The 13996-nt window shown below is 40.5% G+C and overlaps 2 protein-coding genes across 2 annotated transcripts in view; one reads left to right on the top strand and one right to left on the bottom strand.

The window, feature by feature from the left end:
* Positions 1 to 9010, bottom strand: part of GLI3 (GLI family zinc finger 3) — a 427034-nt gene extending 418024 nt beyond the window's left edge. Inside the window, exon 1 of the mRNA XM_080382113.1 lies at positions 8952 to 9010. The gene's annotated coding sequence lies outside the window, so the exon portion shown is untranslated. The remainder of the gene's footprint in view (positions 1 to 8951) is intronic.
* Positions 9011 to 9035: 25 nt separating this feature from the next.
* LOC308061741 (uncharacterized protein) lies at positions 9036 to 11397 on the top strand (the record flags this gene model as incomplete). The annotated part of the gene is made up of 3 exons (XM_080382142.1): positions 9036 to 9105; positions 9329 to 9583; positions 11304 to 11397. 3 exons carry the CDS (start codon positions 9036 to 9038, stop codon positions 11306 to 11308), a joined length of 330 nt encoding a protein of 109 aa, XP_080238268.1. The 3' UTR covers positions 11309 to 11397.
* Positions 11398 to 13996: the final 2599 nt, after the last annotated feature.

Genomic DNA, 13996 nt, shown 5'->3' with positions numbered 1-13996 from the left:
CGGAACAAGCAACAGCAATACCTTTGAAAACCTTATGACTATGCAGACCAAAGCCAGAGTGAAACATAGATCTCAACATTGTACAGAACCTATTATTGCCTTAGCACAGCCTTTTTGGTAAACATCCCAAAAGAGATGATCATTGACTTCTTTACTAAAATATCCCTCCTCTCCCCAAATAAAAAAATCTTTCTCAAAATGCAGTAGAAATCGGGCAGTGATTTCAAGATGGATGTCCTGCACCTTACAAGAACATCCTGATGAGGTCTCTCACTCATGTGCTGTTTAGTGCCAGTGGACTCACTATGGATTAAAACACATGTTGAGTATGTGCAAGCTACCCCTCTGACTGCTGAGACACCCTTCCTACCCATCCAGTCCTGCATTCACAAAGATAAACAGCACATATCATGACTGCAAGCTGAGCAGGACCCATGGGTATGCAAGCCCGCATCTAAGAGAATAACCAAGATGCTAAAGAAAGCTCTTGCTTGAGCCAACAGCTGCTGTGCTCGAGGGCTGCTGATATGGAAAACTTGTCAAGAGTGACACCAACAATGAAGTTACGAAGCTTGAGCAAAGGCACATACCAAAAAGGTATTCACAGAGAACCAAAAGTGCTGCATGAACCTAATTTATTGGTCTGATATTTACCACAATAGGAACATTCTAGAAGGGGAGGAAGATGACTTCTTTGCTCACATAAGATTAAAAACAGGCAGAAAATATGAGCTCTGGCACTCCTTGTGGCTGCTCTTACTGAAGCTGATAAGACAGCTTCCACTAGCTTCATCAATACTGATTCCTAAAAGAGGGAAAGCAATTCATAATAGACCGTGCTTCCGTGGTACAAGAAAGATCCTCCTGTACATGAAATCTATGACTTTATTATGCTACTCACAAACCATTTTTAAAGCATACAGTGTATTTCTGAGCAACATTTCTGTTTGTTCCTCTCATGAGCAAAAGTGATATTCTTGCAGGCAATGTTGCTTTGCTGTATTAGTATTGCCAGCAGTTCGAGTGTCACAAAAAAGCTTAAAAATTATTAAGAGAGCTACAGAACCTTGAAATATTTTGAAAAAGTGAAAGAAGAAAAAAATAAAATCATTTTGCATTGCATCTTCCGCATTCAGCTGAGATGATGTGTTCTCCATGGCTCCTGCAGAAGAGCTGAGGTGCCTCTGCTAAGCACTTTCATTTTCTCAGAACCTGCTGGAATTAGATACTACAGTGAAAACCCTTTACAGAGCAGGCAAACTCTGGTATCTGTGCCACTATGGCACTTGTTGTTCCATAGGTCCTTCCCTACACAAAGCACTTGCTTTCAGAGAAACTCCCAAAGGCAGTGGGAAGCCATGACATTACAGGGTCAAATATGCAGCTGGGTAAGCCAAAGATCTCAACAGGTGAGTAGGGTCACATTATCTCTGAGTAAGCATTTTTGCCTTCTGGCAGAAAGAGGAGAGTCTGAAGTTTTACAGATAAGAAAATACTTCTATCTACTCCATCCTGGCAAAGTTCAGGTGAGCTCCTTCCCTCTTGACCTCCTTCAGATGACTCTCCATGAAAGGGAGACTAAAGCTGACGTGAAACGGTGACAAACATGCATCTACAAAACAGTGACAGGAGAAACAGACACAGAAAGGAAAGGCCAAAAGGATGTGACGTTGTTGGGACATGAAAGGACATGGAACAAGAATACAAAATAGATTGTGGAAATTATCATGTTGATAAAACCAGGAAAAATACCCAAGCCTGCATCTGCTACTAAATACTCTACCAAACTGAGGCATTACTTAATCTTATTTGTCTGTCTTTCCCCAGCAGGATATCCTTGCAAACTGCACATCTGCTTTGCTGGCTCATACTTTCCTGCCTGCTCTCAAATGCCAGCCCTTAGCACTCTCAGCAACCAAGGACAAGGCTGGGGTGACACGAGAGTTTCCACTAAAACAATGAGGTTTCGGGGGAAGCCCTGAACGTGCTTCTGAGCTGTAACCCTGCAATCCACAGCTTGCGTTGGTGCTGCGTAACCCACTAGTGCCAGAATCTGCACAGGGGCTTTGCTGAGACAGCTTTACTGCGTCTGGCCTAAAACCGCTACCGTCAGCTCCATTTGGACTAATTACTGTCAATTTGGCATTACACAGACAAAGAAAAGAGTAACTACAACCCACCATTTCAGTTTACGCCTTTCCAGTGAGTTACAGAGCAACTAGATGAGGTCAGCTGAGATGGCCGAGCAGCTCACTGCCACTGACATGATGCCATGTGCTCCCACTGCTTCCCTACATCAGCTCCAGTGCTCATCTGACCTCTACTGAGGTGGTTTAATTCTTCCATGTAGCAAGAAAAGAAAGTTTTCTGCCACATCAGCAGAACCAGCTCCCCAGGAGGCAATTAAGCCCCATTGGTAGCAAGAAAGAAAGCACAGGGCACAAGGGGAGAGGGAATCAAGACTTTTTTTTTGGGTGGTATCTCTGTTTTGTTAGTTAAGCTGGTTGAAAGATCTTTTATTATTTTACCCAGGTTCAATCCAGGGAAGTCGCAAGCCAATCTGATTTAAATCGTACCAAATTGCACCTCTCAAAATTAAATAGGAGCTTCTGTAAAGATTTTTATATCAGTTCAGATGTAAGAATCCAAATTTACATCATCAAAATTAGAGTAACCCCCAATAAAGGGCAGGAAAAGTAAAGAATCATGTGCTCAGGCATTTACTTCACTCCTAGAGCTAGTACAATTAACAGGAAGTCAAAGTGAGGTTCTTAAGTAATGTGGAAGCTTTCTACAGAGGAATCAAGGGCTACACAGCTTCATATGCTCCCACCCTACCACGTCCTTATAAACTGAAAGACTGAGCAGAAAAGGCGAGGTATAAACCATCTTCCCTGTCTTTATGGCTTTAGAGGAGCTGCCTTATCTACAGGCTTTTCATTACATTCATCCAATAATGTTACATTAGGTTACATTACCTAATGACAAGGTGATACAGCAGCAGGTTATTAAATAGAGAGCACACGATTCTCTTTGGAAGTTGCATGAAACGCTCCTAGGAGATGACCATTTCATTAAAACAGAACCAGATCATCCTCTTCTACACATTGAAGTGGCTTAAAGCTGCCTTACTTGAGCAGTTGGATATTCTCTTTACACAGCAGACCTCGGGGCTGATTTAGCCAGTCAAACACCAAAGCCAGCTCTGAAATGTCTTTAGAAATGAAGACACATAAAAGACATGACTTCTGACAGATCTTCTGTAAAGATCAACTCTCCACCTTGCTATTGACCATGCATCATGGGTTAATTTCTCAATCACTTCATCCACTTTTCCATTGATACATGGAAATCACCATCAGAGATTTTAATAAAGTAAAAAATATAACGGGATTCCAAAAGCACTTAATGCTATGTGATAGAATCAGACAACCCAAATTACACCTACAATGATCAGAAACAAACATAGGATTTGGGTCTTCCCAAACACCTCATTAATGACAGCTAGAAAAAAAGGCTCTCTGTGGGCAAACTGTCCAATAACAGCTTACTGCATGCCTTCTTTACCCTCCCTGTGATAAAAGTGGAGCACAACTTTGTGCAGGGCTCAAATGAGGACAGCTGGACCTGGTTCAACTTTACCATTCTTGAGTTGAACTACATTGAACTGTAGACATGGCCTACAAAGAACACACGCTCAAAGCACCAGTTCCTTCTGATCTACCACAGGTACCTTAACTTTCCATAACATCTTTCTTTTTCATGACTTCCTTCACCTCCTCTTCATGGCTCCAACCTCTCTCCCCCACAAAAAAAAATCTCTGGAAAAATGGAGATAAAAAATTTATTTTGAGATATCCCTGAGAAGCAGCAGGGTACCATTCATTCAGTCTTGTAGCCTTGTCTGTGCTCCAGTATCCCCAGCTGCAAAGTGATAAAAACTTATTCATCTTTGTAAATTACATTGGACTTCTAGGGAAAAAAGGTAGCTGGGTACCAAGTAGTGCTGAAAGTCTGGCCTGAATCACAAAACATTATTTCAGTTATATTTAGAGCTTCTGATATGTAACTCAGCCTACTCTTATGTATATGCAAAAGATCCTGACTTTATATTTTTTTCCTAGATTCTCCAGAAAAGGCCAAGATTTGCCTTCTTGACAAAAAACAACAACAAATCAGCTCCAGAAGCTTGTTGGAACATTAAGCACTAAGTATAGTCCACAAAGCTCTTCTTCCTTTGGAATTTGACTTGGAAGAAACAGAATCTTTGACTTTCCTTTTCTCCCAAACTGATCTCCATTAAAAAGCAAAAAACTCTTTGTAAAATACAAATAAAGTACCTGAAGGGACACTATCACAGATCCTTTTCCCAAAACATAAATAGTTATATCTGACACAAGATGCCCTAGGGCACTTACAATTCTCAGCTCACAAGGAAAGAATTTAGCATCCTTCACCTTTCCAGAAAATCTGGTCCTTGCTAAAAAAAAAAAAAAAAAAAAGTGCTTGTTTTTAAAACAGTAGTTTCTGTCTTCTGTTGTGCAATCTAATCTCACAGGTCTTCAGCACTGAGCCTACTCCTGTAAATTAAACTGTTTCCCAAATGACCTCCTTTAATAAGACTGCAGAACTAAAAATTATGCTGCCTCCTGCAACACCTTAAAAAAAACCCAAAACCAACAACACAACAGTAGAAGAATTTGCTTATTTTTGAAACAGTGATGAAAATAACCAGCTACATTTGTTTTTAAGTGTTCTGAAGCTGTTTCAAATACTCAAATTAGGATCAACATCTTTCTCTCCTATACTAGCCCAACAAAGGATCCTAGTCAATACATTCAACATAACCCAGCCCAACCAACAATCCACCTAGCCCTGTTTGCAAAGGTGGCCATAAGCTGATGCCCAGAGAAAAGTAAGAATTCAGAAGTATTTATATTATATGCATGTAAATACATATAATATGTCCCTCCAACTAATATTCTCTCACTTCCCAGCTATTTATGAGGGTTAGCAAAAGCCAGGCTTGACAGTGGTACTCAATGAGAGGATGAAAGACAACAGGTGTAAATCAAAACAAGGTAAGTTCACACTGAATATAAGAGAATATTTTTTCACCATGAGGATGGTCAAGCATTGGAGGTTGCCTAGAGAGGTTGTGCGGGCTCTGTCCTTGGAGGGTTTTGAAACCAAACTGAATAAAGCTCAGAGTAAACTGGTATGAGCTAGGTGACCCTCCTTCCAGCAGGATATTAGACTAGAGACATCCTGAAATCCCTTCCAAGTTGAATTACCCTATGATCCTATTTTTCATCTGAGGATCTCTTGGGCTGGATGTTGCTTCCATGTATTTAGTTACCGTCAGTTTTACTTTTATAGGCAGTGTTCTCTTGACCCTGCATAAACTTCTGACAACTAGTTTTTCCACCATCTGACAATGTCCCTTATTCTGAACCTAGCTCCACAGAGTTTTATATGATGGCCCCAGCTTGCTTCCAGGTGAAAAAAAAAATATAAAAAACCATCAGCTGAGGAAAGCAGTAGATTTCTAAAAAAAATATTTTAGTATCATTTATTCACAATACTTTTAGTACATGAAAATGCTTTTAATAAATACCCTGCACTACATTTCCCAACTTGGAGATGAGGGGGAAGGGAGGCTATGTATCACAACCTGCTTCAGTTACCATTACTTGCTGTCAAAACCTCTCAGCACAGTGCCTGCCTGCACTGCATACCTTTGGAACACTTGCACTGGATTGTTAAAAAGCAAAGTAAGTGTTGACTTCCAGCCATTGCACAGGCACAGATTTGTAAGGAAGAATTGCTTGTTTCACACCTCCTAGAGTTCCAGGTGCCAGTCTCCATGTCAATCAAGGCGCCTGGACTGAATGAGTACAGAGAAGGAGTGAAGTTGTCCCTCCACAGAGATGGTCTAAAACAGTATCATCACAACTGATCCTACTCCAGGGAAGAGCAAACAGTTTCAGTCAGTATCAGGTTTCTATCAGGTATCCTTCAAATCTCAGTAAATTTAAGTTAATTCAGAGTTCACTTTTATTTTTCTGACTAAAGATGCTCTGTGGATATTTGCACAGCTTTCCATCTTCTGCACACGAGTGAGCCAAACATAGCATACAAACGTGCCTGGTACGCTGTAACCTTCTGCATGATAAGTGAGACCAAACATCTACCACCGCACAGAGGAAGGCGGTGATCCATCTCCATAGTTGTAAAGTCATGTTTGTTTCTCCCCGAGTCCAGTATCAATACATAATCTGGACAACTGAGACCCAAGTGACCACAAGGCTAAGAGGAATTGCTGGGTAATCATGCTTAGGTTTCTTTTTAAATCCATCAGGTTTTTAAATACCACTCAGTTCCCGCATAGTAAGTCTAGTGATTAGTACCTAAATCATTAATTTTGTTTTGGCATCAAGCCACAGTCGCTGGTTATGCTTCTGTCCATTCCATTAATGACTGCTTTAGGATCTAGCATTTTTATTTTTTCCCCCTCCCCATGAAACTGCAAACCATAAGTCACTCCTGTATCTTTCTTTTTGATAAAATAAATAGATTGGGCATCTGAAAGGATTTCTTCCTTCATAGGGAGGGATTTTTTCCAGCAATAAACATTTATAGTTTTTTTCTTTACCCTCTCTGACTTGGTTATACTCTGTAATTAATATTTGGACTGAGGGCCATGTTCAGGCATTTGGGGAAAGAAACAGTTCAAGAAAGATTGTTTTTGAAGACATAGCCTCCATTGCTTAAGTACGGCTTTTATTCCTTTATCCTGTACATGTAACTTGCCTTGATGGCTGGGGCTGATTGAAAAAATTGTCACTAAATGCAATAAACCTGTAACACACCTCTGTTCTCACCATTATTTATTCTTCAGGATTCTCATTTAATTTGTTGATTCTTTCAGCAATGTTAACTGTATTTAATTTCAGGTCACTGAAGATACTGAATAGTAACAGACTGTACTAATTCTAAAAAAAAAAAACAACCACCAAAAAACAAACCAAAAAAACCCACCAACACCCTCCAAAATAAACCCACCAAAACACCAAAAAAAACAAACAGTAAGAACTCCTACTCAAAATGTATCCCCTGATTACTATTTGAGATTGCTCCTTAACAATTCTTAACAATACAACCGGCAACAGTGAAAAACTAGTGAATCTAACTTTGTCTCCAGACAAACAACTAACCTGCAATGCTGCCTTAAAATGCTTAAATTCAATTATGCTTCCAAGTTGTTAGAAACTGGAACAATGAAAGGAGCAGAAGAGATTTGGGAAGAGCGAGATGGGCAACTTTGCTCAGTGAGCCCTGTGAGAAGGGAAGATAAACACTTTAGAAACATGAGTAACATGACAATTTCTCTCTCCTTGCACAGCAATAACTGAAATTTCAGTTATTTCAGTAGAGTATTTTAGAATACAGAATATATCTGTTTCAGTAGAGTAACTGAAATTTGTTTGCTCTTTCTTCACAAACAGCAGGCCCACCGCTACCTCGTGAAAACAACTGTGCATTAGAAAAATATTTTCAAGAATGAAAAACAAGAGTTCTTAGTCTCTAACTGAGGAATCTTGCTCATTGCAAATAGTTATCAGCAGATTTCTGACCCTTGCATCATGCTGTTACCTCTTACAGGTGACTCAGCGACAAAGTCTTCCATTCACATTTGAAAAAAAAGAAAATGCTACACATCAAACTTCAATTGAAACAAATAACACAGGAGAAATTTACTGCAGCATCTGTAGGTGTTCATGGGCATCAGTTTTTCTTTTTCACTTGAAGAAAAAAATGAAATCCTTCTGTTGCACCATAAAAAGCTTGATTAGAGGAATAATGCCTCAGGCAAACCCTAGAGGTAGAAGCAACTTGAAAGAAACACTGTGCTGAAAAACTAAGTTGATGCAATATTAAACAAGTGAAATCAGGGAAATGGGAGGGGAAAAAATAATCTTAGAGAGCCAGATTCTAAATTCCTTTATGTTGATTTGACATGAACCTAATTCTGCTAATTACTGCAGAATTGCTAGTTATAGCAATTACACCGCTCACTCATACAAATGTAATATGCAGAATCAGGCTCACAGTTCTCTATCTGCATCACAGAGTTGAACACACAGCCCTGAGGTCCACCACTCCCCTGGCAGACCCTGAAGCATAATTAACCTTGTTACACTTGCCACAATTTCCCAGGGTCTTGCCATGACCCACCTCCCTGGTTAGCGGTAATGGGGAAGGTCATGGGGACCTGCATCCATGCAAACAGAGCATCTTTTCTGCATCAGAAATGCTCCTGGAACAATGATTGTGCCTTGCTGGCTACACCAAAGGAGCTGGCTCCTCTCCGGAGACTTGTCCGAACCCCTAAAATGCATCACTTTGGGGCTGAGATATGACAGGCTAGATACACACATGCACAAACACACAAGTATTCAACAAGGAAAAAGGAAGGTTTCACAATGAAATGCTCATCCAGCCTTGACCAAAACATGACAGTTCTTTCACATTGTTATTACTTCCTTAAAAAAAAGAAGCCAGCTGCGCATTTTTTTGTCCCACCTCACCCTTCACCTGTTACCATGAGGCACATTCAGTTTGTCAAGTGTCACATCAAAGGATTTTTGAAGATTCTCATTCAAAACCAACAGGATCAATTGCTTTGAGAAACCAGCATTGCCAGAGGCACGCAGTGACACCACTGTTGGTGCTCCTGCAGTCTGGGGCCACCACTGCCCCACCTCTCTGCCCTCAATGTCCTTTACTGCTTGCAGTAAAGGTTATCTCACCCTGTAGCAAGGGCAGGAACTGACTGATTACAAACCCTGATGGGTCCTAAATTCATTTTGAGAATGTAATTTGGATGTTGCTTTTTGCAACCTGTTATTTTCGAGAAGATGCCAAAGCGCACAGAGATATGAGCTTACCTTTAAATACCCAGGGCTTTCTGTCCAATACGTACTTCAAGTTTCACTCTAAACGCTTGTGCTTAACGTTGCATTTAGGTAACCATGCTGGAAAAGATGACGATCCTTTCAGCACTGCTGGCTCTGATTCTGTTCGATCTGGTGAAGGCAGGAGGTGAGTCAAAAATGTATTGGCAAATCAATCTTTGTCAATTTGAAATGAGATTCACATTCCAGAGTGCACTTATTCCCAGATTTATTTTTCCCTCTCCTCAAACTCCTGCTTGGTCTCTCTAATCTATAAAAGCAGCTATGAACATGTTAGATAGCCCCGTAAGTAACTTGGCTTTTCAAACCATCCTCCTCATCGACATAAATTCCTTTCATTTTATTTGTAGATATCCCTGTGCCTGAGGTAACAAGAGCAGAGCAAAGCAGAGACCCCAGCGTGGAACCAAGCACAGAGCTCCCCCTGGACTACAGCAGAGACCGCTACAAGGAGGAAGGCACAGAACAAGCTGGGAATACTGGCGTGCAAGAAGGTGAACAGGCCACTTGGGAGCTGAGCGGGGAGCCAAGTACTGAACCCACCCTCAAGCCGAGTGTGGAGCCAAGCACTGAACCAACTCAGGAGTCAATCACTGAAATATCTGGTAAGACCCATTTTGTCTTTGATTGTCCATGTTATTGCTATCCTAATTTTGTTACTCCAGTGCCCCTACCTTTCCTGCACTCATGAGGCATAATGTAAAAAATATTTCTTTTCCTTATAGTCTGTGTCTGGTAGGCTCTATGACGTGACAGAGATCTAGCCACCTTCTGCTCCTCTCCTCCTTCACAAAACATAAATAAATGGCTAGTAATGGAAAGGAAGTTGAGACTCCTTAAGATGAACAGTGTTATTATGGATAAATGACTTTACAGCTGTATGTGAAGTAAGGGGGTCGCACCCCCCCTCTCCATGAAAGAGGTTTTTCTTGTGGATTTAATTAATGCTGTCTTATAATGTGCATTCTTGATGTGGGAAAAAAACAAACAAACAAACAAACAAACAAAACAACAAACAAACAAAAATCAAAACCAAACCAGATTTATATGGTAGAGTTTAATTGTTATGAAGGCCTGTGGTCTGCCTCAGTGACATTTCACTCTGGTAAACCTCATCTCCATAAAGATGGGCCAAATTAACCCCTACAGAAGAAAAACCTGAAGAGTCGTCAGAAATTCAGTGCCTGCAAAGCAGCAGAGGGTCTGTCATATCATCCGTCTATAAGGAGCTCTCACCTGCAAGGAGGTTGTGCGATACCTCACCCAAAGATCTCATTTTGAACAGTGCCACATTCAAAGGCTCTACTCGTTGTCCCTTAGAGCTATCAGTACTTCTCCAGAGCTCACAGCAGGGCACACAGCATGGAAGAGGATATGCCAAAAAATTACTTTTCCCCCACCTTTGCCAATTCTTGCCATGATTCTAGTCTGGCTAGCAGGACAATCTGACACCGACTTAACCTTCCATATTCATTCACTCATGTTCCCATCAGCTGCCTCATCTTTGGAGAGTGTTTCACCTTGTAAACATTTCCTTTGAAATGTTTTTGCTTCGATTCTCCCACTTACTGACTGTATTTAGGACTATGTCTGTGCTAGGAAAACTGGAAATCATAATACTACGTCCAGTGTGATTTCAGAAAATGGAGCAATGTCTGAAATTAGACAGCATTACTACCACCAATGCAAGGAAATGCTATGGCAGTTTACAATAAGCTCAAGAAATTCCATAATTCCATCACCTTCACTACTGTTAGCACCAGGGCAGTGTTAAGACCTCAAATACTTCAGTAAGTGGAGGTGATGAACCTCAGAAAAAAAAAAAAATACTATCAAGCACTCATGCTACTTGCTTCTCTAGCCCCTGGATTTTGGTACCTACACTGCAGTGTAAACTTCTGTGCCCTGTGTCTCCATGTTTCTTATTACCACAGTGAGCTGCTTTATCATGCACTCAGCCTCATTAATGGATAAAGGGACACAGCTTCATTATCAGATGTTGTTAATTCTTTTGCCTGTTTTTTATTTTATTTGGTTGGTTTGGTTTGGGGGAATTGGGTTTTCTTTGTGATTTTTTTAAAGAAAAGTTAATATAAGACATTATAAGTAAGGATCTTTTAAATGGACAGAAGGACTTTCTGAACAACGAAGGCTTGAGGAGGGGTGTCTTTTTGTTTGCTTGTTCTTTACAATAGGATGTAGGAACAATCTTAATTTCCATGGTGTTCATAGGAAACAATTTGCAAAGCTCCAAAGCCAGAATTCCAAGCAGTTCTGTCACTCGAAGTAGTAGTTCTACATTCACTCTCTCTGTTTTTACTCCAGAATGAACTGCAACATTAAAACTTGATGGAAAAGCAACAGCCACATGCACTTACAGAGTTGATTTCACCATAAAAGAACACATAGACAGTGCCCGCAGCAAGCTGGATGGCAGAGCAGTTCCTAAAACCACAGCTTGCAGAAAAACTGTAACCACAGCCTGCAGGTCAAGAATCCAATCTAACTCTTGCTTACTTTACCAGGTTGATTAGGTAACAGGTGACCTGTGCTGTTTTGCTTGCATGATAACCTGAAATAAAAAATGTCATTGCAACTACATGCTCTGTCATTGTAAACCCTTTCCTCGCACCACTTTAACAAAAAAAGATTTTAGGGTATTTTTTTCGAAGTCTCCTCCAAAGTTATTTAGAACAACTGATGTTTGTGTTTTCTAGTTTTATTTTTGTTGCAACCAAGCCTACATTCAGTTTTCAGGAACTAGGAACGGGGTTGTGAAAGTTTTCAGACAGGCTCCAGAGGAATTCAGCAGACTGCTTTTAAGTCTGCTGAAGGCATCACCAGGTGAGGGGAACAGTTTGAAACACAACCTTTTTCTGACAAAACCGTAGAAGCTAAATTAGACACACAAATGTATTAACTGCTTAACTTACCTATTGATTTCTCATATACGATGCCAGTACTTTGTACTGCCTGACATCAATCGCAACGTTCCTTGTTTGGTAATCTTACTGTTGGAGCAGAGAACAGGCTGAGCGCTGCACAGAAAAGCAATGCTGGCTGTCCTCAGGAGACCATGGAACCATACAGAGGTAACATAAAATAGAAAGTGCCAGAAGAACAAGGTTCTCCAAAACAGTTTGGGAATCCATCTTTGCCAAAGAACGTCATGCTGACAAATTCCATGGGAAAAAAAAAACCAAACAAAAAAACCACAGCAGCAAGGAAGATGTCCCTATCCCTGAGTGCCTGGAGCGGTGTAGACAAAGCAGCTGTGTGATACTGGAAAGAAAGGATAAGCAGTGTTGGGTTTTGGTTTTTTTTCAACTTAATTTCAAACATAATTGGGTATCTTCTGATTACTCATTTATAAAGTCATAAATAAGGGAAGTCCCACGTCTTATCCCCCATTTGTGAAATTAAATAGAAGCTCTAAATGCACCAAACCAGAACACTGGTTTATATATGTAGATCACCAATATCTTAGAAGAAAATACAAAAGCCACCAGATAAGACAATTAAAACACATTTTGGTTACAAGTCAGCATTCAGTTTCAGGTTTCATCTTATCAAGCAATTCTTACACTCTGTCAGCATTGCACTCCTGTTTGACCAATAAGCCAGAAAACCATTGTAGGTAAAAATACCTTTTTTTATTAAAAAATAAAAGTCCACATTCTGAACTTTTATTGCAACAGGGAGACACATAAAAAACCTCTCAAGGTGCACACTGGCATGGAGATAATTTCTAGAGTTTTGTATTCCTAAAATATCACTTATTTGGTCATAGAAATCAGTAAAAAAAAGAAAATGGATTAAATAATTAATACTGTGTTGGGCATAAATGACTGGTAATGAAAAAAATTATCACATGATGGCTCCAGATACAGAGGCTTTTAAACAGAGTAGCACTTAATGGTCACACAAAACAAGTCAGCTGGTTCTGCAGCAGCAGGAGTGAAGAAATACAGCAAGTGGAGCTCACTCACTTCTAATCTAGGCAAACACAAGTCACTTGCTTTTCACTGCTTTCTCTGGGTCATCTACCATGTCAGAGCGCAGGTCACTGCCCCCTCATCCTTGGATTGGGGAAACCTCTTTAGAGGGTGCCCAAGAGGCTATTCAAGAGGACTGAATGGGATACAGTCTCAGAGTTGTAGCAGGAAGCAGCTCTCTCCTATTTACTCGTTCAAAACCCTTATCAGGGCAGAAAGGCTGCAAGCAAATTAAAAGTAGCCTAAATACAAAGGATTAGTTCTTAAAAGGCCATAATGAATTACAATGCATAAGTGCACTGTTACCATGCACTTACCTTGAAGTATATTCTGTAAGACTGTAAAACAGCTTAATCAGTGATGAATAGTAAGCTGCCTGTTGGGACCTCAGCTTTTAAAGCTCTGCATTGCAAACAAAAAGGACTCCTCTCACTCAGGTTGTTTGTTCATAAATTATTCACTAGGTGGTTTCTTGTACCTTTCTTCAGGACTTCTGGTATCAGACACACACAGTTTTGAGAGACACACTTCATTCTTACTCTCCACAGCTTCTCCCACCTGTATTTCCACACCTACCACAAAGGAAAGACATCACACAAGTGCCCAGGGTGATGTCCAGAGTAAGAGCTCTCATGGCAGAAATGAAAGGCACCTCTCCTTCCAGCTGTTTATAGCACTGTAACATTTCACCAGCATCTGTGGTTGTGGCCTGGTAAATCCATCGTGCCACGATAAAGCAATTATCTCCCTAAGCTCCTATATGACGGAGCTTGCACTGTTAATTACGAAGGCAGACTTGTGTTTCTGTAGCACAGACAACTTATTAGTTATTTTGTTTCATTATGTTGGCCCCTTTTCCCTTCAGAACTTTCAGAAAAATTAATGGATACAGTGGGGGATGTATCCTGCCATGAGGTTTTGTTACACTGTGTCAAGACTGTAGGAAATAGCTAGATGTTTTTGTTAGAACAGCTCACCAAGGGAGAACTGTGAAACTGGCAGGTAGAAGACTGGATGCTGAAG

The sequence above is a fragment of the Falco punctatus genome, assembly GCF_963210335.1.
Source record: "Falco punctatus genome assembly, chromosome: 4".
In the NCBI taxonomy this organism is placed as follows: domain Eukaryota; kingdom Metazoa; phylum Chordata; class Aves; order Falconiformes; family Falconidae; genus Falco; species Falco punctatus.
This window is presented reverse-complemented; position numbering and strand designations above follow the sequence as displayed.